We start from the raw sequence: 21,750 nt of genomic DNA on the forward strand, positions 1-21,750 counted from the left end.
AGCTCCTCAAAAACGACAACGCCCATAATCTGCGTGTAGTTCACTTGACGGTCTTCGACCTTGGGGAGCAAAGACGATTCACCCTCAGTATGACTGTGGGAAGCAGGGGGAAGTTCTGGTTTAAGCTGCTTTCCTAAAACATTGATTAGCAGCGTCTCATCCAAACTCTATTGCAAACAAATGACTCACCTCAGCCATCCAATCTGCCAATGCGCTCCCTATCTCGCAAGCCCTCTATCCAGAGATCGGCCACCTTATGCGCACCTCCTTGCTCTCACCTGCCCCATCCATCGGTATAATCAACGATGCGAAACATGTCGCATGGGTACCACTGCAATTCTAATCAGTAATGAAAACCGATACAAATCGCACTACACCAATCCATCATGGCATCGGTATCTTGATATATAACTCGCGCTGTTTGTAGGGCTTGTGGAAAGAAACGTATCATATCTTACGTGTGTAATAGGCATTAATGTCGCTGTCTGACGTGGATCAGCTAAGACAATACTCAGACCCCCAACAAATCCTCTCTAAAACTTCCACCTATAATCCGCAAAAATTCAGATCCGTCTCATCCAAAGCCTTTTTGGCGTGGTCTGCGTTCTCGGCTCGGCGCGAATCCAAGAATGCAGAAGCTTTCTGTGGTGGCGAAGCCAGATCCCAGATTGTGTTCAGTTCCTTACACGAAACGTAATAAGAGGTAATAGGGCTCGAGGTTTATATTTGTGCATGTTGCCACGGAGTTATGAAGTGTATTTCTTTCTTTTCTTTTCTTGCTTCTTTTCCGGTATGATGATTCCTAGCTCCGTATACTTTTCGTGCTGAGGTCAGTATGAAACGCGCACGCATGTCTTATAGTGACAATGCTCGTTGCTACGTGGCGTATGTGAAGTAACTTGAACGATACGACTCTGAGTATTCGAAGATACTCACATGCATAAAGCAACGCCTTGTCTTTCAACATGCAACTGCTGCACCAGTGTAAAAACATGCCCAGAAAATCAAGTGAAGCAGCTGAAGCTTCTTCACCGCATCGAGGCAGGAAATACCCCACAATCCACCTCGGCAAATCATTCTAAACCCACGACGAGTGCGGTCTTACTGCTTCCTTCGGTCCGTATCACTTATCTAGCCGGAAAGTTTGCTACTCTGGACCCTGACCGAGTCCTGATCCTTCACAGGGGCTGCGCATCCATGATTATTCATATAAATTTCTTTTACGTTTTACGCGAGGCTCAGCTCGCGACCCACGATGGTTTCAGAAGAAAGCCCTCTGCTGGTGTCCACCGCGCATGAAGTTATTTATGACAGATTCGCGCCAGATAAAAAGAGGTGGATCGTGTTTCTCGTCTCTCTTGTAGGTTTCTTGCCTAGTGAGTACTCGGAGTTAAAGTGTATTTGTTGATGGGGAGGCGTGATACTGACGAACGGTGATCAGCGTTCGTCTCAGCGACATTCGTGCCTTCCATCCCTCAGATAGCTAAAGATCTTAACTCGACGCATGCTGTTGTCAGGTGCGTGTTGTGTGTTCATCAGATGTAACATTTGGCGATCAATCAATTTTTCCTAGCTTAACCGTCAGCCTGTCGATCTTCGCGAGTGCCGTCGGAGCGTTGGTATGGGCTGCTTATTCGTCTTTCTGTGCGTGTATCCATAGTTTGCTGCTTGTCGTGAAGCTGCGGTAGTTTCAAGTCCTAACAACAGTCCCGCAGATGGACGCCGATCGATGTATTTGTGGGGAATGCCGTTTTTATGCGTCGGGAGCTGTGGTGTCGCGATGTCGACTTCGTTACGAAGTCTGTTATTCTGGCGGTTCGTGCAGACATTTGGATGCGCTGGCGGGATGTCGCTGGGTGCTGGCGTTATTGGTGACATTTACAAATTGGAAGAGAGGGGGACTGCTATTGGATTATTCTTTGGTGTGAGGAATCATGAAGTTTGAATGGTTTTGTCGGTTTACTGACACAGCTGTCTCAGGCCACACTTTTTGGGTACGCGGTTGCCCCGTTTCTTGGAGGTGAGTATATTCTAGATGTTTATGAATGCTGACTCTAGCTATGTATTTGAATAGGTGCGGCAGCGCATTATTGGTCCTGGCGCAATTTGCATTATTCCATTGGTGCATGGGGCTTGCTCGAGATGCTCCTCATATACGCTTCGTTTCCTGAGACAGGCCATCCCGGCACATTGGGCATCGATAAACTGACGCGCAGGAGATGGATTCATATCACATGGGTTAATCCTCTGAGTAGTCTCTTGTTGCTTCGGAGTCCGAACCTGTTTGCGGTTGTGAGTGCATTTACTGCGTACGTTGTGTGCTGATTACAACACTTAATTACGTGTGGGATATAGATGCTTGCGGGGGCTCTAGTGCTCATCAGTGACTTTGGTGCGTTGATCCTGACTGCGTAGTGCATTCTCACATCAAACAATGTAGTTCTCCTCGTACCGCTGGCGTATACTATCGTAAGTTAACAGTCATCTTCTGATCGCATCCTGATCGCTGTGTAGGGCGTCCGATATGGAATCGCGAATGAGGCCATCATCGGGGCGTGTTTTCTCCCAAACGGATTGGGGAACTTCAGTAAGTGCAGAGCATGGTAGTCACAGACTACAGTTCGCCAACACGATCTTTAACAGTCGGGGCGCCGGTTGCTGGCCGCCTATCGGACATCGTAGTCAGAAGATGGCGGAAGAAGCGTAAAGGAGTGTGGTTTCCCGAAGACCGCTTGAGAGCGACGTGGATCGGAGGGCTGTTCATGGTCCCGTTGTCTGTTGCGGCGTCAGGGCTAATCACGACGTATGTTAGGGGCCCAATCGGCCTTGTGTTGAATTTACTGTGCCTCTATACAAATGGAATGGGGGTAAGTCCTCCCAGTTGTTCCTCTCATTTTGTGCATGAACCAACTCACTAATTTTTACAGGTCGACTTCGTGTTGAATCCCATTGGTTCTTATAATGTGGATATAGTGCACTCTCGAAGCGCAGAGGCCACAGCCGCTTGCATGTCAGTCTCCATGATATAGCACGGCTATCAATGTTGAACTCATTTATTTAACTGCAAGGGGGATCCGATCACTCATCATATCTGCTGCGACTGCTCTTGTCATTCCATCGATCGAGCGCATAGGTGTTGCGTGGACGGACATCATCGCGGCTGTCCTTGCGCTCATTGGGCAAGGGTGAGCGTCTTTGTTAACTGCAAAATCGAGGATGCTGATATATCACCGGGTGATTTTTTTCTTTCCTAGGATCATTTTCTTGACGATTCGTTATGGTGACCGCATGAGGGCCAGCGTGGATGTTGGTTTCTCGACCAATGAGAATAACTGACAGATCGATCTTCCATTGTTTGGGAGGGACGCACAATGCGTGGGGAATATACTCAAGTCGAGTGTGAACGAGAGAGGCGTTAGAGGCAAGAAGAGTGGGGTAGAGTTGCGACGGGAGGCCATTATATCAATTAGAGAATATCAATTTTTTTGCATCACAGACCGAATAATCAATGAAGGCGGAATCAAGGCAGCAACTGCAACACAATTACTGCCCCAGCCAAAATCAAATCGTTCATCTCACTGGTGAGTGCGAACCGGTTGAATACACTTTAGCTATATATTATCAGTGGCGATCACAATCTAGCGGAACAAAATACGACGACAAAGATTCCTTACTCCCTCTGCAAGTATTTCGTTCCCCTGACAGTGTCAATCTGTATGTTTGTTGTATCACTTCGAACACTGCGTCAACTTCCATCTCGCTGCGTAAGTCAGGTTGTTGGTGAGCGAGAGCTGTACATATCTTGTAAGTGACGGCGCGAACTGAAAGTTGACACCAAGACCTACAGATTTCTCATTGACGATCTGCCAGTATAGACCTTGTTCATAATACTCAAACGTCACCCTGAGGGCAGCACTTAGTACTCAATACTGAACCTACGCCAGTTGCTAGTCACGGGAAGCACGTACCGGTAAGTATCATTGGCGTCGTTCTCCAGCTGAAAGTCCTGTAGTGCGCTGTCATCACTGTAAACCAATGTGTACGTCTGGATATGAGTCAGGAGGAATCTCGTACATCAGAGAAAAAAACGGCAAACTTACCGGTATGTCAGCACAAATAAATTTTCCTTTCTTTGCATCAGGTGGTACGCCTTGGAATTTTACCCAATTGCCCCCGCTGACCGCGAGTTTCCACTAATGTCTGTGATTAGCTGCAGGGACACAGGAAATCTCGAGCCTGACGCACGACTTGCACGCTGTGGGAGTCTTCTGAGTGGAGAGAGATATTCATATTTTCCACGGTCAGAAACTTCCCTTTCGAGTCGGCGCTCTCAATCATATAGTTTCCTGATGGGACGGACATGGCCAAAAAAGCAGAGCTGAATATGTGTGTATGATGGAGAAAGGTCAGAGCAGGAAAGTCTTGATTCGTCTTTTATACTTGCTAAATAAGAGGGCTCTCGGACGCGAGATCGGTTTACGCTTCCATTCCAATCCTTGTGCCAGGCTCGACTGGGCTTGAATTGAATGGAGCTTCTTCGGATGCAAGGAATGGAGACTCACGGTGAGTCAAGATTCATGATTCAACCTGCCAGACGCTCTCTCGATGACGAAGCAACACTAGAGGTGGCACCAATCGTTCTGTGTAGCGCTCCGGGTTTGGCGCGTGTGCAATGTGTATGCACATTTGCAGATGTAATTTGGAAGCGATGAGAGAATGCGTTGGAAGAGATACAGGGATTAGGCCCTGAGGAATGAAAAAGTGGTTTACTGATAAGTTAATACCGAGCCCAGCGCAGCAGACTAGTGTTCCGTGAAAAACTCCAGAGTTTTTGACACCACTATATGAGGATGACCCCGGATATCTGCGCTGCAGTAACCGGGTGTTTGATGGTAGTGAAGATGCTCGTTTAGACGGTCCCGAGCTCCTGGACCTTCTCTCCGACAAGCCAATCGAGATGGAGGCTCAAAATCAGTCACAAATACCTGGGCCATCTTCAGAGGTAGTTGGTGGTGGTCCCGTAGCTTGGAAGTTCAATTTTTCTCAAATTCTGTAGCACAAAAATTATAATATGGCCGGTGTCAAAAACCTTGTCAAAAACTACTTAAAAACACGCGTCAATAACTGGCCTGGGGATGCCCAATGTTATAAACATGTCCAAAACTCGGCGGGGAGTTTTTCACGGAACACTACAGCAGACCGTCGATTGACGAGGTAAATCAAGAGGGGTGCAAATTTAAAAGGCAAATGCCGAATATAACATCGTCGTTACGAGTCCCGTTTGGGACTGGTTTAGTGAGGTTTCTAAAAGCGGTGCTCGGGTCCCAAGTGAACGCAAACCTCTAGAATTGAGCTCCAGGTATACGGATGCAGAACGTTGGAGACAATAACTGATGCAGCAAGAGAAGAAACAGCACGTATGGAACTTCAGTGGAAAGAGAGCCACATTCACATTGACTGCACATAGTACATATTTACTTATCGCATGATTCCATATATCACGACTGTAAGCCAATCGATCATACAAACTTTTGCTTAGGGACATCATCAAAGAGATGTTGTGCCCTCCCCTTCCGACACAGCTCCTGGCAGCAAGGTGAAACTCCACCAATTCGCATAATCTTCCTTGGGGTCAATATCGCTTCTAGCCACGAGCTGGCAGTGATGTTAGTCGTAAAGTCCAAAAGGCCACTGATGAAACACAAACCTTGGCCCCTTCCTCCGAGCCAGCGACATGCCACACTCTGTCAGAGTTTTTCACTTGGATGCTGCAGACAAAAAGACAAATCAGTTCTCAATACAAGCCAAGACCATAAGACCACCACTCCTCACACATAATAGTTGCCTACGCCCGACATAGGTATTAACTCGAACTCCTGTGGAGATGCGTCACCGACGACAAAGTGGGTCTGCTATAAATTAGCAAGCTGCACCTCTTGACGCCACGTAGACCAACCAGGTCATTGATCACAGCATAATTCCCGGCCCCTTTATTCTTGATCGTCGCCATGCTAGTTTCTATATTATAAGAGACCTGCCACTACCACATTCATAAGTATATGTAGTATGCATCGTAATGACGGACGCATACAATTTGACTCGGGTCAGACCCCATGTCATGCTTCTGAGTGACCCATTGTTGAGGTGTGCGGTCTGCCAAGGTGGCGTACAGGGTACTGCTCTGATTTCTTATAATGTATTGCGCAACGCCATCGGTGGGTGGTGACATTGTGCAGAAGTTTGCTAATACAGAGGTTGTGCTGAGTAGATGAGTGAGGGTGGGTTGTTGATAGGATAGCAAGATAGGCTACGACCTTTATACCCGCCTGAACGTCATTAATGCCAGATTCAGAGGTGACTTGATGATATCGTCACCCTTTGTTTAAGCCCCAGCCCCCGAGCCAAGACTCAGCTTCGGGGATACCATAAACTGGATTCGCCGAGGGCTGTTATCGTAAGTGGGATGAAGCCTCGACACACTGACTTAAACATTCCTCGAGCCGAGTGGTTCGCGTCCGATAGGTCTTTGTAGGTTCCAAGATCCAGAGATTCCATGAGTGTCCCCTAGTAATACAAATTAGCTCGAGTCACTTCTGTATGTACATCGTCCTTGCGTTGAAGAAGTCGCCAAACTGAAACATCGATAACATTATTTAGCTCAGAGTGCGACAGTTGCGGCGAAATCACAACATGCCTGCGCCTCCCAGATGGGCAATAAATCAGGTCGTTCCCAAGATGCTCCGTATTCAAACTATAATATTGTTAGACTGCCCCACAAATTTTTACCTGAGAGTACCAAATTACTTACATGATTCACTGGGGCCCATGCGATGTTCGGAACACTGTGAGTTTGTGCCATTGACAAACATTCCTAGCAAGCGAACTTGGAAGTACCGGGGTGTGGTACTAACTAGTCATTTCGAGAAACGAATCTCGTGCCACTGATTAACAAACATTCATGGGGAGCGAGAACGAGGAATGATGATAGCTCCTTTTGCCATAGGAGTGCCAAAGTGGAGTAACAGCTTTCGTAAATTAGCTGATCACGAGGCGGAGAATTTCAGTCACAGTATGGCCAGGGTTACTTACACGATTCAGGGACGTGTGTGATGCTCGGGACAGCAGAATGCCGGGCCGGGCCTGCACGGGAAAGATGTCACCAATGGAACATGTGCCAGACCAGGCAAATTCCATTCCATACCCCCTGGCCTTTTCGCAAGGGTTCTCCAGTACGTTGAACACACAAATACTCGAGGACAGAGAGGAACGTGAGGCTGTGGACGACAACCTAGCAAACGCAATCCTGGATGGGCTTGCCGCTGCCCAATAATAAAGAGATAAGTACACAATTTCATTCAGGAATGGAGGGGCGAAGACTGAGGAGTTGCCGTAGATCGTACATTTATCAAAATCCCTCTTCTCCACCAAGCTCTACAACATCCCAGCCATCCTCCTCCACGATACGTTCGCTTCTCATTCTCCCGATTCCAGCTTCCTGCGCTGAATATCCCGGCCGTATTCGTGCTGCTCGAGCTGGACTAGCAGCAGTGGCTTGAAGGACCTGAGCAAAGTCGAACGTGAACGAGGGAGAAATCGATCGGGGTGGTAGAGTGAGATCGACTGCGATGGGAGATCATGATATCAATCAGAGAACGCCAACTTTGGATGACAGAACGAATAAAGATTAAGCAGAAATAAAGCGCCGATGACTCGAGAAGATGGGTGAAAGGTGACTTACCGTCCAAGCTCTCCACTGCAACATACAGCCCACAGATTACTCAAGGCATCGCCATCCTGGGACAAAGTAATCTCAACACCTTGGGTGTGAGCGAGATAGCACACGTTGTAGAGAAGCATCGCAAGGCCGGTCGTGAACGGATTTGTTTTGGCCGTGTGCTAGTGTCTGTTCTGGGACTTCTGAATCAGTTAATGAGGCGGGTGTATGAGAGGGCGATGAGGAGGGAGAGGATGGTGTGGAGGATGGTTTGGAGGTCAGGTGGAAAGGGTGTTTGGCTGTCCATCTGCGCGAGGGAGGGGGTGAAAAAGTTCGAGCAGGAAATACAGTAAAGGAACAGAGCCGACTCACTTTGCCTATGACTCACTCCCTCGCCCTGCTCCGACCCAAGGCACGCCAACCCCGAATCTTCTGCAAGACCACGAAACTTCAAAGGGGAGTGGGATACCCAAGTAAAAAGTAAGAAGTGAATGGTATGAGTGATCACGGCGTTGATGTGGTGCGGTGGGTATCCTATAATACGTCCTGTGAGGTCAAATTCTTCGCGTAGTAAGCACCTGCAACGTACGTCTAACATCTCCCGGTACTACATAGTACTGGAAGAACCAATCCACCAGGGGACGCGGTTCACTTCAAAATAGTGGTTGTAATTCAAAGTGGCGATATCTCAAAATACAACAACTGCAAATATTCTTCACGCACTCACAATCATTTCGTTCCCTATGTATGTACAGGTTCGTTATATTCAGAACCACAGTCAAGAAAAAGCGGACTACCCGCAGCTGAAGACTATACAGGGCTTCTCACAAAACATATAGTACTGACTTCGTTGTTCAGCACACTGAAGGCCAAATTATAGTGTATCGCTGTTCCAGATTTCAGATACCACATTATTATGGCCTGTCGAAGTGCCACCGTGCCTTTCATCTCGCCGAAGGAGGAGGATCAGAAACCAAACCTGATCACTCCTTCTGTCGAGCCTCCCGGGAAAACTCTTATGGTGGCCGCTCGTATCCCTCACGGATACATCTCGCACTGAAGCTGCGCACGGAACTCGGCATAGGATCGAACATGACTGGATGCGAGTTCTGCGATGACGTAGTCGAGTCCTCAAACCACTGTTGTTCTGATTTCACGTTCATCCATACAAGACTAATTATTCTAGATTCAAATCAAACTCCCAGAACAAAGTAACTCATTTAATCATCAACCGTCTCTCCTAGTTCGTCCATTTAACCAAATCCCTCTTCTCTGTCGAGCTCTCTTTGATGGGAAGTAATGGATTTGAATCAAGATGCTGTGGAGAATACACTCACTAGTACTCGTCAAATTGCAAATAAACTGACCTCCCATACCCATACCCGCTCGAGTTGAGCGAAGCTATCATCAGATCGCACTAAGTATGCTACACAGCCAACACAACATTTCTCCATAGATCACAACTGCAAGCTAATCGGTCATACAAGCTTTCACCTAGGGACATCATTAAAGCAGCGATGTCTCCTCCCCTTCCGACGCAACTCCTGGCTCTAAGGTGAACTTCCACCAACACGCGTGATTGGTCTTCGGACTGGGAATGGCTCTAACCTGGATCTGCAGTGATGTTGGTCACAAAGCCAAAATGTCACTGATGAAACACAAACCTTGGACCCTTCAACCATATGCGGGTCATCAACAGTCCAAAGTCTGTCAGAATCTTTCTCTTGGATGCTGCAGAAAAGAAAAAGACGGATGAGTTCTCAATACCAACCGATACAAGAACAGAAGACTCACGCAACCCAGTCAACTGACTCGTCGTGTCTCATAAGGACTAACTTGAACTCCTGCGCACTTTCGTCGCCTACAACGTAGCCGGTCTATTTCAGGCCGTAAATTAGCAATCAACACCTCTCGACACCACATAGACTAACCATGTCATTGATTGTAGCATAATTCCCGGTCACTGGATTCTTCATCGTCACAATGCCAGTTTCTGCATTATAAGTGACCTGCCACTACCACATTGGTGAGCATATGTAGCATGCATCGTAATGACGGCATGCGTGCGTACAATGCGTTGTTCTTGCCCCTTTGGCCCGCCACTATTGACAGTAATGTATTGTCGAGGCGTACTGTCTACCAAGGTGGCGAAATTGCCAGTTACCTCAGTTCTGATTGTGTAAATCGCAACGCCATCGGTGGGTGGTGACATTGTGTAGAAGTCTGCTAATACGAAATTGTGCTGAGTAGATGAGTGAGGATGGGTTGTTGATAGGATAACAAGATATGCCACGACCTTTATACCCGCCTGAACATCACCAAGTTGAATGAATCCAAAGCTGACTTGATGATGTCGTCACCCTTCGTTTCGAAAGTTCAAGACTCGGCTTCGCGACAGTGGATACGCCGAGGGCTGTTACGCTAAGCGAGTACTGAGTGACAAACATTCCTAGGGAGCGAAAACGAGGAATGACGATAGCTCCTTTTGCAATGGAGGGGCAGCGTGGAGCACCAGTTTTCGTAAATTTGCTGATCACGAGGCGGAGAATTTCAGTCAGAGAAAGGTCATTCGTTCCCCAGGATTGAATTTTACTTACATCATTCAGGGACGTGTGATGCTCGGGACAGAAGAATGCTGGGCCTGCACGGGAACAACATCGTTAATTGTACCATGTGTCAGACCATGCGAATTCCATACCATGCCCACTTTGTCGCAGGAGTTCTCCAGCTCCGATTGCTTTACGGTCTAGAGGAACGTCAGACGAGTCACGGCGCTCGCCCAAGACCCTGAAACCCCCCTGGCACTCCTCTAGGTTGAACACACTGAGGTACTCGAGGACAGAGAGGAATAGCACTCTGGAGTGAGCTCGCTGCTGCCCAAGAATAAAGAGACAAGTACGCGATTTCATTCAGGAGTGGAGGGGCGAAGACTGAGTAATTGGCGTAGATTGTCCATTTACCCAAATCCCTCTTCACCACCAAGCTCTACCACAGACCAGCCATCCTCCTCCACGATACGTTCGCTTCTCGTTCTTCAGATGCCGGCTTCTTGTGCTGAACGTCCCGGCCGTATTCGTGCTGCTCGAGCTGGACTAGCAGCAGTGGCTTGAAGGGCCTGGGCAAATTCAAGCGTGAACGAGGGAGGGATCGGAGGCAAAGGGACCGGGGTGGTAGAGTGTGATTAACTACGATGGGAGATCTTAATATTAACCAGAAAACGTCAACTTTGGATGGCAGAACGAATAAAGAATAAAAGCAAAAATAAACCGCCTATGGCTCGAGAAGATGAGCGAAAGGTAACTTATCGCCCAAGCTCTCCACTGCAACATCCAGCCCATAGATTACTCAAGGCATCGCCTGCCTGGGACAAAGGAATCTCAACATCTTGGGTGAGTGAGATAGCACACGTTGTGGAGAAGGATGGCAAGGCCGGTCGTGAACGATTGATTTTGGCCGCGTGCTGGTGTCTGCTCTGGGACTTCTGAATCAGCTAATGATGCAGGTGTACGACATGGCGATGAGGACGGAGACGATGGTGTAGACAATGGTTTGGAGGTTAGGTGCAGATGGTGTTTGCCTGTCCATCTACGCAAGGGAGGTGAAAAAGTTCGAGTAGTAAAGGAGTAGAGCCGACACACTTTGCCCATGATAAAAGGGGAGTTTGATACCTATGTAAAAAGTAAGAAATCCCAGAAAGTGAATGGTATGAGTGATCACGGCGTTGATGTGATCCGGTAGGTATCCTATGATACGTCCTGTGCGGTCTAATTCTCCACGTAGTAAGCACTTGCGACGTACGTCCGACATCTCCTGGTACTGGAAGAACCAATCCACCAATGGTCCACTCTCCCTTTGCGCCTAATCGCCCGTCCACTGCAGGTTGTCCGCCGACTTCGACAACGTGAAAGACCTCTACTAACTCCTGGACAAGGCCCGAGACTCCTTGTAAGTGTGTGCGATTGGGGTGGAAGGAAGCGTGCAGCGTTAAGTGTGCGTCTGCGCTCAGCAGGTGTTGCTCGGAGTGTACGGAGGCGGTCGCGCTCTAGATGGGTTAGAACAGCACATGCGAGAAAGGGTAAGACACATACTTCTCTTGCAATCTCTTCTCACTTTGGCAAGGCCATCAACTGCTAATTGATCGAGGCTGCGGTTCGCTTGTGCAATCTCTGCACGAATTTGGAGGCGCCTTCGATAGAATTGAATGCCCGGAATGCACAAGCAACGTGTCCATCTCTGTCGGAGGAGAAATGGTGAGTTTGAAGGCGGAAATCGCGTAGACTGTAGTATACCATGGAAAGTCAGCGCATCATAACAGGTGTTTTGCGAACTGGTTTTTGAGACAGTTTGCGCAATAGTACTAGTACTGACGTTGTCTCAGCTCGCAGTTCTTACACTCCATCGCGTTTTTGTACAAGAGGATTAATAAAGAAGGAACGACTTAGAATTTCCATTCTGTTTAGGGCAAGCGAACTGATCACAATTTCATATATGTACCAGTACCACGGTCCACCAGAACAAAATACAGCGACGACAAATATTAATACTCACTCCCTCTGCAAGTATTTTGTCCAGGACAATGTCGTTTGCTATTCAAGAACATGGACTACATGCAGAAGATGATACAGGGCTTCTCGCAAAAGACATACATACTTCGTTGTTCAGCGCATCACATCTTCGTGAACTTCCATTCTGTATATTCTGGCGCTGAGTCGACCCGCATACCGAACTGTACGCAATGTAAGCGGCGGCGAAACCAAATTGACATCAAGACTCACCGCTCCCGGGTCCCCTTTGCTATACCAGTACGCCTTGACAGAACCGAAATCGAATTTCACCCTTCATGTAGGACTCAATGCTGCCTACGCCAGTTGCCAGTCACTAGAAGCACGCACCGAAATGTATCCTGGCTCCCTGTGACACTCTCAATTTGAAAGAACTTCACGAACGAGGGTGAATCTGTGTAAATCAGGCGGATGAACCCATCCTGGACACCAGTCAGGTCCTAGTCTCGCACGTCAGACAAAACAAGACACTTACATTGCTAATACAAATAAATTTTTCGCCATCCACCTTAGGCGATACACCTTGGAAGCTCCAGATATCCTCCCGCCTTTCCAGTTTCCACTACATGTCTGAGATGAGTCATAGGGAGGTGGGAAATTTAAGGTTAACGCACAACTTGCACTTTGCTGGAGTCTCTTTCGGATAGCTCGACATTGGGCTCGACAGTGTTATTATGCGAGTCGTCCACACTCACAAACAACCCTTTGTGGTGTGGGTCGGCGAACTCAATCGTGTAATTTCCGTCGGGAAGAGTTGACATGGTCAAAAGAGAAGAGCAGATTGTTTGTGAGAAGATGCAGGCTAGGGAGAAGATTGACCTGGCCTTTGACTCGCCTTTCATAACCCGCCAAACATTCTCGATAACAAAACAACTGAGGGGGAGCGCCATAATTCGGAGCTCTCGGATGCGAGTTTGGTGTAGTCTTCCATTCCAGACCCTGGTGCTAGGCTGAGACTGGGTTCGAATGACTGTAACGCAGCCTCTTCGAATGCGAGCTTCAAGATCAGAGTTTGACGCTTTACTATCTCTGTTTGGTATCATAAGTCTCGGTCGAACCATATTAGTAAGTTCCGCCCACCTCTTGGCTGATCCTCATGCATCATTATGCATTCTTCAAGGGGATATAGTCACAAATATGCTGATACACACTGATATGGTCCTTCTAGATTAAGTCAAGTCGCACCATGGGATCCCAAGACTGAGTACTGAGTACTGAGTACTGAGTATTGACATTTGATTCGTATCGTGTATGTTTTCCCAACGCTCGCTAGAATCGTACTGATGCATCACATTGCACAAGTTCGGTCTTCAGTTCTCTTAATAGAAATACAGACTGGATGCGAGTTCTGCGATGACGTAGTCAAGTCCTCGAACCGCTATTGTTCTGACTCACGTTCATCCATTCAAGACCGATTATTCTATCTTCAAAGCAAAGCTCCCAGAACAAAGTGAGGTCTCATACAACCTTTCCCCTCGCCAGCGATGTCTGCCCCGCTTCTGACTCAACTCCTGGCAATAAGTTGAACCACCACCAATTTGCGGAACTGGTCTTCGGATTAGTGATTCTAGTCTGGACCTGCAGTGATGTTGGTCGCGAAGCCAAAAGGTCACTGATTAAACACAAACCTTGGACCCTTCAGTCCTGTCGAAAGCAGTCCATACTCTGTCAGAATCTTCCTCCTGGATGCTGCAGAAAAGAAAAAGACGAATGAGTTCTCAATATCAACCGATACTAGAACAGAAGTCCACCACCACTCACGCAACCCAGTCACCTGACTCGTCATGTCTCATAACGACTAACTTGAACAATTGCGGCATTTTGTCGCCTACAAGATAGTGAGTCTATTATTTCACGCTATAAATTAGTAATCTGCAACCTCTCGACACCACATAAACCAACCATGTCATTGGCCGCAGCATAATTCCCGGTTGCTGGATTCTTCATGACCAACCTCTCAGTTTTTGGATTATAATTGACCTCCCACTACAGATTGGTGAGCATATGTGGTATGCATCGTAATGACGGCATCCATGCGTACAATGCGTTGTTCATGCCCCTTTGGCGTGTCATCACGGAGAGTAATGAATTGTCGAGGCGTACCGTCTACCAAGGTGACGAACTTGCCAGTTGTCCCAACATTGATTGTGTACAGCGCAACACCATTGATGAGTGATGACATCGTGTAGGAATCTGCTAATACTAAATTGTGCTGAGCAGATGAATGAGAGTGGGTTATTGATAGGATAGCAAGATATGTCACGACCTTTATACCCGCCCGATCAATCACCAAGTCGGCACCCTTCGTTTCGAAATTTGATTTCAAGACTCGGCTTCGGGGATACTATACAGCCGAGGGCTGTCACGGTAAGTGAGCGCTGGTTGACAAACTTTCCTGGGGAACGAAAATGATAGCTCCTTTGCCAACGGAAGTGCCAATGTTGAGTTGATCAGGCGGGGAATTTCAGTCACAGTATGGTCATTGGTTCCCCTGGATTACTTACACGATTCAGGGGCGTATGTTGATGCTCGGGACAGCAGAATGCCGGGCCGGGCCTGCGCGGGAACGATGTCGCCAATGGAACATGGGCCAGACCACGTAAATGCCATTCCATACCCCTGGTCGTTTCGCAGGGGCTCTCCAGTGCCTTGATGGCGTCCAATTCAAGCCCTACGCTCTAAAGAGGACATTAAAGTTGGAGATCAGTTTGTGCGCTCTTGGGAGACCCTGAAACCTTGGCACTCCTCCCGTGCACCTACATTGAACACACAGATACTCGAGGACAGAGAGGACCCAGCAAACACAATCCGGGATAGGCTTGCCGCTGCCCAACAATAAAGAGATAAGTACACGATTTCGTTGAGAAATGGAAGGGCGAAGACTGAGGAGTTGCCGTAGATCGTCCATTTACCCAAATCCCTCTTCTCCACCAAGGTCTACTACATCCCAACCATCCTCCTCCACGATACGTTCGCTTCTCATTCTCCCGATTCCGGCTTCTTGCGCTGAACGTCCAGGCCGTATTCGTGCTGCTCGAGCTGGACTGGCGGCAGTAGCTTGAAGGACCTGAGCAAAGTCGAGCGTGAACGAGGGAGGGATCGGAGGCAAAAGGATCGGGGTGGTAGAGTGCGATCGACTACAATGGGAGATGATAATATCAATCACAGAGAACATCAACTTTGGATGACAGAACGAACGAATAAAGAATGAAGCAGAACGAAAGCGCCGATAGCTCGAGAAGATGAGTAGTGAAAGGTTACTTACCGCCCAAGCTCTCCACTGCAACATACAGCCCACAAATTACTCAAGGCATCGCCTGCCTGGGACAAAGGAATCTCAACGCCTTGGGTGTGAGCGAGATAGCACACGTTGTAGAGAAGCATCGCAAGGCCGGTCGTGAACGATTGGTTTTGGCCGTGTGCTGGTGTCTGTTCTGGGACTTCTGAATCAGCTAATGAGGCGGGTGTACTAGATGGCGATGAGGAGGGAGAGGATGGTGTAGAGGATGGTTTGGAGGTAAGGTGCAGAGGATGTTTGGATGTCCATCTACGCGAGGGAGGAGGTGAAAGTTCGAGCAGGAAATACAGTAAAGGAGCAGAGCCGACGCACTTTGCCCATGATTCACTCCCTCGTCCCGCTCCGATCCAAGGCATGCCAACCCCGAATCTTCTACAAGACCACGAAACTTCAAAAGGGAGTTTGATACCCAAATAAAAGGTAAGAAGTCCCAGAAAGTGAATGGTATGAGTGATCACGGCGTTGATGTGATCCGGTGGGTATCCTATGATACGTCACCTGTGAGGTCAAATTCATCGCGTAGTAAGCACCTGCGACGTACGTCTAACATCTCCCGGTACTGGAAGAACCAATCCACCAATAGTCCACTCTCCCTTTGCGCCTGATCGCCCTCCCACTGCAGGTCGTCCGCCGACTTCGACAACGTGAAAGACCTCTACTAGCTCCTGGACAAGGCCCGAGCGTGCTCTCGCAATAGTTTGGCTGAGCAGAGAGTGTTCCTGAGACTCTTTAGTGAGTGTGTATGATTGGGGTGGAAGGAGGCGTGCAGCGTTAAGTGTGCGTCTGCGCTTAGCAAGTGTCGCTCGGAGTGTACGGAGGCGGTCGCGCTCTAGATAGGTCAGAACAGCACATGCGAGAAATGATAAGACACGTACTGCTCTCGCAATCTCTCCTCACTTTGGCAAGGCCATCAACTGCCAATTGATCAAGGCTGCGGTTCGCTTGTGCAATCTCTGCACGAATTTGAAGGCGCCCAGATTCGATAGACTTGAAGGCACGAAATGCGCGAGCGACGTGTTCATCTCTGTCCGAGGAGAAATGGTGAGTTTGAAGGCGGAAATCGCGTAGACTGTAGTATGCCAGGGAAAGTCAGCGCAGACAGCGCTTTATGACAGGTGTTTTGCGTACTGGTTTTTGAGACAGTTTGTGCAATAGTACTGACGTTGTCTCAGTTCGCAGTTCTTACACTCCATCGCATTTTTGTACAAGAGGGCTAATATGAAGAAGGAACGACTTAGAATCTTCATTCTATTTAGGGCATGCGAACTGATCACAATATATCTACCGGAACAAAATACAGCGACGACAAAAATTGATGCTCACTCCCTCTGCAAGTATTTTATCCAGGACAATATTCAAGAACATGGACTACATGCAGAAGATGATACAGGGCTTCTCGCAAAAGACATACATACTTCGTTCGTTGGTCAGCGCATCACATCTTCGTGAACTTCCATTCTATATCATCTGGTGTTGAATCGGACCACAGACGTATCTGTACGCATTGTAAGCGGCGGCGAAAATAAATTGACATCAAGACTCGCCGCTGCTGGGCCCCCTTGGCTACACCAGTACAACATAGTAGCACCGAATTTCAAGTACACCCTTCATGTAGGACTCAATGCTGAACCTACGCCAGTTGCCAGTCACTAGAAGCACGTACCGAAATGTGTCCTGGCTCCCTGTGACACTCTCAAGTTTGAATTCGTTCCACGTTGAGGTATCATCGTAAAACAGGTAGAAGGACTCCTAGATACAAGCCAGGTCCTAGCCTCGCACTGATCAGACAAAACAAGACACTTACTTTATCATCAGCCCCTATCACTTTTTCGCCATCCACCTTGGGCGACACACCTTGAAACTTCCACAAATCATTCCCCATGTCCACAAGTTTCCACTGTGTCTGAGATGAATCAGAGGGAGGCAGGAAATCCAAGGTTAACGCACAACTTGCATTTTGTTGGAGTCTTTTTCCAATAGCTCGACACTGTTACCATGCGACTCGTCCACGCTCACAAACCACCCTTTCCAGACTGGGTAGGCCAACTCAATCATGTAATTTCCGAGGGGAATAATTGGCATGGTCAGATTTAAATGAGCAGAGCAGATTGTGTGAGATGATGCAGGCTAGGAGATGATTGACTGGTCTCAAAGTTGACTCGCCTTTTATAACCTGCCAAACATTCTCGATGTGACAAAACAACTGAGGGGGAGCGCCATTATTCGGAGCTCTCGGACGCGAGTTTGGTGTAGTCTTCCATTCCAGACCCTTGTGCTAGTCTCAGACTGGGTTTGAATGACCGTAACGCAGCTTCTTTGAACACGAGCTTGCCAATCAGGCCGGCATCTAAAAATGCGAATTGGTTTGACAGTCACTCGAAGGTGCTTGTGAGCACATTTTGAATGTGGTTAGCTCATGTATGCGTCCGTAAACGCTCGTTTTTGGTTGGTCAAAGATTGATCTTACCCCCTCTGCATGTATTTCGTCTATAACAACATATGTGGTTTGTTGTTCAAGAACATGGACTATGTGCCAGTGCAGAAGACGATACAGGGCTTCTCGCAAAAGATGTACGTAGTTCGTTGTTCAGCGCATCACATCTTCGTAAACTTCCATTCTATATCATCTGGTGTTGAGTCGTTCATCATCCGGAGCTGTATGCATTGTAAGTGGCGGCGAGAACAAATTGACATCAAGACTCACCGCTCCCCCTTGGGTACACCAGTACAACTTAACAGAACCGAATTTCAAGTACATCCTTCATGTATGACTCAATGCTGAACGTACACCAGTTGCCAGTCACTAGAAGCACGTACCGAAATGTATCCTGGCTCCCTGTAACACTCTCAAGTCGAAAGACGTGCCACATCGAGGGTTCATCACCGTAAAACAGGTATAAGGACTCCTGGATACCAGTCAGGTCCTAGTCTTGCACGTCAGACAAAACAAGAGACTTACATTGTTGGCACATATCAATTTTTCGCCATCCACCTTAGGCGACACACCTTGAAAGCTCCTGCAACCGTCCCCCATGTCCACAAGTTTCCACTACGTGTCTGAGATGAATCATAGGGAGGTAGGAAATTGAAGGTTAACGCACAACTTGCACTTTGCTGGAGTCTTTTTGGCATAGCTCGACACCCATGTTACGCGGCTCATCCACGCTCACAAACCACCCTTTCCAGATTGGGTTAGCGAACTCAATCATGTAATTTCCATCGGGAAGAGTTGACATGGTCAAAAGAGCAGTGCAGATTGTGTGTGAGATGATGCAGGCTAGGAGAAGATTGACCTGGCCTTTGACTTGCCTTTTATAACACGCCTAACATTCTCGATGACAAAACAAAAAGGGGACCGCCATAATTCGGAGCTCTCGGATGCGAGTTTGGTGTAGTCTTCCATTCCGGACGCTTGTGCAATGTGCTAGTCTCATACTGGGTTCGAATGGCTGTAACGCAGCTTCTTCGAACGCAAGAGCTTGCATCGAGAACGAAATGCTTGCTCACAAATGAGAGTCGCGATTCAACCTGCTGATCAGATAGATAGACACTCACTAGATAACAAAAGAACGAGCGCACTAGGAGTATGGCCTCCCACAAATAGTATGAATGATTTGAGCGTCTTGTTTGTTCGCACGTGACCGTCTGTGTAACTGTAATTGCAACTTTGAAGTTTGAACTCACCAATTGCAACATGTCATACGCGTGATCAGCCATCGCGACGAGTTTATATTCTCTGATCCATTATATTGAATTCACAGGTCAATCTAAGCAGAAAGTGACACGCATACCATCCGCGTACCATCTTCTGCTTAGATACATCGAGCACGTATACGTAGGACAACTTGGTTGGCCGCTATCACAGCGACCAGTCCACCTCTCGGACTACTCAGTAGAGGCGTCAGGATTGAATTCTGAGACACGGTTGTCCAGTGGATGAAGAAGGTACCAAATTGTGAGTAGTGACAGGTCCCCGTTATCCCAACGCTCAGATTTCTGCTCTTTGCGTGAGTATTCAGCCTGGTCTCACTCGGTTGTATACTCATTAACGAGTCGTTCAATAGTGAGATGTGCTCCGATGCCATACCAGGCGATGTGGAGGAGTGTCGAGTGGCCTTAAAGCGCTGTGCCCTGATCATCCCCATCGATCCGCATTTCTCAGCAACCTTGCCATCACCCTTCAATACAGATTCGAGCAGCAAGGTGTCCTGAGGCTATCACACTCCATTGGGTTGCTCTGCAGCTCCGTCCCCCCGGCCACTCTGATCAATCTACATCTCTCAACAAACTTGCCGTCAGTCTTCGAGCCAGATTCAAATAGCGGGACGTCCCTTCGACCTTGACAAGGTCATTGAACTCCATCGGACTGCACTGGAGCTCCGTCCCCCTAGCCATTCTTCTCGAACCTCGACTCTTAACAACGTTGCCGTCAGCCTTCAAGCAAGATTTCAGCAGCTAGGTCTATCACCGGACTTGGACGAGACCTTTAGGCTCTACAAGTATCTCATGCAGTCTCTCGTAATGAGCAGCTCCGCCATAGCTCTGCCTTAATGGCCTATCAAACCACATCAAAATTCCTCGATCAACGTGTTGCCACTCTATCGCCCTCCTCCCGCCATTTTGATGCGGTCAAGGACGACATCATCCCTTGCAATGGATGCGTTCTCATGTAGTGTTCGTCGTGGCTCTTTCTCGGCTGCTGTGGAACTGGTGGAGCAAGGCCGTGCAGCATTCTGGACCCAGTTGGCACGCTTCCCCACACCACTGGATGAACTTTCTGCGTTAGGTGACACTGACATGGCATTGGCGGTAGAGTTTAAGCAGCTCAGCTTCCGCCTTCGTCACGCGTCCGATGAGTCTACTGAAGACAAGTCCCCACAAATCCGTCAACTAACCGTTCAATGGGACGATGTCGTCTCACGCATCCGCCTGCTTCCCGTTTTTCGCCGGTTTCTCCTGCCTCTGCTGTTTTCGGACCTACAGAAGGCGGCAGAAGATGGTCCTGTCGTTATCCTCAATTCAAGCAAGTACAGCTGTGATGCCTTAATTATCACAAGTGCCCAAGATCCCATCCACATCCCACTTGATATCACACAGACCGAACTCTCCGAGTTGTCCTCTGACTTCCAGGAACTGCGGAGCGTTTCGGTTCTTCTGATCATGAAGTATTCGAGATGGTCAACATTCTCCGGCCGTTGACCCTGTGGTTCAGGCTCTCAGGGAGTTGATTCAGCCCGGTTCACGCATCTGGTGGTGTCCCACCGCTGAATTCGATGTCCTTCCTCTACATGCAGCAGGACCCTACGAGAAGAAGATCCGAAATGTGTCTCAGTTTTATATCTCCTCATACACTCCATCCTTGGCGACACTCATTCGCGCGAGACAGCAACTGTCTCGAGATTCGTCTACGCAACAATCGGTCAAGCAAACCCGAACAGAGGGAAGGAATGCCGAGGTGTTGGTCCTGAGCTAGCCGTCGTATCTCAGCGTCTCGCATTCGTCGTGTCCTTCACATGGCTCGAGGACAGCGATGCAACAGTCCATGGGGCATTCAATGCATTAAACCACAATAAATGGCTTCACCTGGCCTGTCATGGAATGCCAAATCGAAAGAAACCATTCGAATCTTCCTTCGCAATGCGCAACAGGCCTTTAACGATCAGGGAGATTATCCGGTCCCATTGGCAGAACCCGGAGTTTACATTCCTATCGGCTTGCCTCACTATTGTTGGTGATGAGTTCAGCCTTGATGAAGCCATCTATCTCGCTGCAGCGATGCAATTCTCCGGATTTCGCAGTGTGATAGGATCTATGTGATCTGTCGATGACGAGGTTGCACACCAGGTCGTGTCTGCTTTCTACGACAACCTGGTTGATGATGCAGGGAGATTGGACTGCACGCGGGCTGCGATAGCGCTGCACAAGGTTGTGAAGTCGTTGCGCAAGAATATTTCACTGGAACAACAGATCGCATTCGTTCATATAGGTGTTTGGTAACTTTAGTTCGAGACTCCGGATAATGATGGGACTACGCGTACGCAATAAATGATACAGGACTTCTCACACATACATTTACTTTTCAGCGCATCACATCGAATACTTTGTAAACTTCCATTTTGACGTTGACTTGTCAGTGAGCGCGAGCTGTTCATGTATCTTGTAAGCGGCGGCGAAAA

General features: G+C 48.2%; 9 protein-coding genes across 9 annotated transcripts; 2 read left to right on the top strand and 7 right to left on the bottom strand.

The window, feature by feature from the left end:
* Window positions 1–775: 775 nt before the first annotated feature.
* On the top strand, window positions 776–3,493 carry DEU56DRAFT_881578 (major facilitator superfamily domain-containing protein). The gene is made up of 14 exons (XM_041356105.1): window positions 776–1,116; window positions 1,185–1,376; window positions 1,442–1,517; window positions 1,574–1,644; window positions 1,716–1,924; window positions 1,981–2,020; window positions 2,075–2,292; window positions 2,356–2,392; window positions 2,441–2,469; window positions 2,515–2,587; window positions 2,644–2,867; window positions 2,928–3,010; window positions 3,069–3,185; window positions 3,255–3,493. The coding sequence occupies exons 2-14, from the start codon at window positions 1,256–1,258 to the stop codon at window positions 3,334–3,336; spliced, it is 1,380 nt and encodes a 459-aa protein (XP_041212120.1). The 5' UTR covers window positions 776–1,116; window positions 1,185–1,255; the 3' UTR covers window positions 3,337–3,493.
* A 235-nt stretch (window positions 3,494–3,728) lies between these two features.
* DEU56DRAFT_909092 (uncharacterized protein) lies at window positions 3,729–4,362 on the bottom strand (the record flags this gene model as incomplete). Its single annotated transcript, XM_041357065.1, has 5 exons — window positions 3,729–3,791; window positions 3,846–3,915; window positions 3,969–4,045; window positions 4,101–4,193; window positions 4,246–4,362. The coding sequence occupies 5 exons, from the start codon at window positions 4,360–4,362 to the stop codon at window positions 3,729–3,731; spliced, it is 420 nt and encodes a 139-aa protein (XP_041212121.1).
* Window positions 4,363–5,507: 1,145 nt separating this feature from the next.
* On the bottom strand, window positions 5,508–6,707 carry DEU56DRAFT_80391 (uncharacterized protein). Its single transcript, XM_041353239.1, has 7 exons — window positions 6,695–6,707; window positions 6,315–6,632; window positions 6,092–6,260; window positions 5,957–6,040; window positions 5,833–5,909; window positions 5,708–5,768; window positions 5,508–5,655 (listed from the first exon to the last, which is right to left on the bottom strand). The coding sequence occupies exons 3-7, from the start codon at window positions 6,227–6,229 to the stop codon at window positions 5,548–5,550; spliced, it is 468 nt and encodes a 155-aa protein (XP_041212122.1). The 5' UTR covers window positions 6,230–6,260; window positions 6,315–6,632; window positions 6,695–6,707; the 3' UTR covers window positions 5,508–5,547.
* A 4,631-nt stretch (window positions 6,708–11,338) lies between these two features.
* On the bottom strand, window positions 11,339–12,123 carry DEU56DRAFT_80602 (uncharacterized protein). Its single transcript, XM_041353319.1, has 3 exons — window positions 12,004–12,123; window positions 11,803–11,947; window positions 11,339–11,756 (listed from the first exon to the last, which is right to left on the bottom strand). The coding sequence occupies exons 1-3, from the start codon at window positions 12,004–12,006 to the stop codon at window positions 11,479–11,481; spliced, it is 426 nt and encodes a 141-aa protein (XP_041212123.1). The 5' UTR covers window positions 12,007–12,123; the 3' UTR covers window positions 11,339–11,478.
* A 301-nt stretch (window positions 12,124–12,424) lies between these two features.
* DEU56DRAFT_80538 (uncharacterized protein) lies at window positions 12,425–13,418 on the bottom strand. Its single transcript, XM_041353286.1, has 5 exons — window positions 13,357–13,418; window positions 12,891–13,305; window positions 12,752–12,838; window positions 12,490–12,698; window positions 12,425–12,440 (listed from the first exon to the last, which is right to left on the bottom strand). Exons 2-4 carry the CDS (start codon window positions 13,164–13,166, stop codon window positions 12,564–12,566), a joined length of 498 nt encoding a protein of 165 aa, XP_041212124.1. The 5' UTR covers window positions 13,167–13,305; window positions 13,357–13,418; the 3' UTR covers window positions 12,425–12,440; window positions 12,490–12,563.
* A 132-nt stretch (window positions 13,419–13,550) lies between these two features.
* DEU56DRAFT_782186 (uncharacterized protein) lies at window positions 13,551–14,853 on the bottom strand. The gene is made up of 6 exons (XM_041352084.1): window positions 14,543–14,853; window positions 14,318–14,488; window positions 14,179–14,262; window positions 14,038–14,120; window positions 13,905–13,965; window positions 13,551–13,854 (listed from the first exon to the last, which is right to left on the bottom strand). Exons 2-6 carry the CDS (start codon window positions 14,456–14,458, stop codon window positions 13,735–13,737), a joined length of 489 nt encoding a protein of 162 aa, XP_041212125.1. The 5' UTR covers window positions 14,459–14,488; window positions 14,543–14,853; the 3' UTR covers window positions 13,551–13,734.
* A 133-nt stretch (window positions 14,854–14,986) lies between these two features.
* On the bottom strand, window positions 14,987–16,831 carry DEU56DRAFT_782191 (UV radiation resistance protein and autophagy-related subunit 14-domain-containing protein). Its single transcript, XM_041352085.1, has 6 exons — window positions 16,703–16,831; window positions 16,450–16,643; window positions 16,116–16,403; window positions 15,887–16,058; window positions 15,542–15,823; window positions 14,987–15,413 (listed from the first exon to the last, which is right to left on the bottom strand). The coding sequence occupies exons 1-6, from the start codon at window positions 16,819–16,821 to the stop codon at window positions 15,185–15,187; spliced, it is 1,284 nt and encodes a 427-aa protein (XP_041212126.1). The 5' UTR covers window positions 16,822–16,831; the 3' UTR covers window positions 14,987–15,184.
* Window positions 16,832–18,169: 1,338 nt separating this feature from the next.
* On the bottom strand, window positions 18,170–18,810 carry DEU56DRAFT_753030 (uncharacterized protein; the record flags this gene model as incomplete). The annotated part of the gene is made up of 5 exons (XM_041349677.1): window positions 18,170–18,229; window positions 18,279–18,333; window positions 18,392–18,498; window positions 18,534–18,623; window positions 18,676–18,810. The coding sequence occupies 5 exons, from the start codon at window positions 18,808–18,810 to the stop codon at window positions 18,170–18,172; spliced, it is 447 nt and encodes a 148-aa protein (XP_041212127.1).
* Window positions 18,811–20,227: 1,417 nt separating this feature from the next.
* Window positions 20,228–21,391, top strand: DEU56DRAFT_909098 (uncharacterized protein; the record flags this gene model as incomplete). Its single annotated transcript, XM_041357066.1, has 3 exons — window positions 20,228–20,739; window positions 20,795–20,993; window positions 21,062–21,391. The coding sequence occupies 3 exons, from the start codon at window positions 20,228–20,230 to the stop codon at window positions 21,389–21,391; spliced, it is 1,041 nt and encodes a 346-aa protein (XP_041212128.1).
* Between the last annotated feature and the right edge of the window lie 359 nt (window positions 21,392–21,750).

The sequence above is a fragment of the Suillus clintonianus genome (assembly GCF_016758775.1).
Source record: "Suillus clintonianus strain FC179 chromosome Unknown DEU56scaffold_12, whole genome shotgun sequence".
Classification (NCBI taxonomy): domain Eukaryota; kingdom Fungi; phylum Basidiomycota; class Agaricomycetes; order Boletales; family Suillaceae; genus Suillus; species Suillus clintonianus.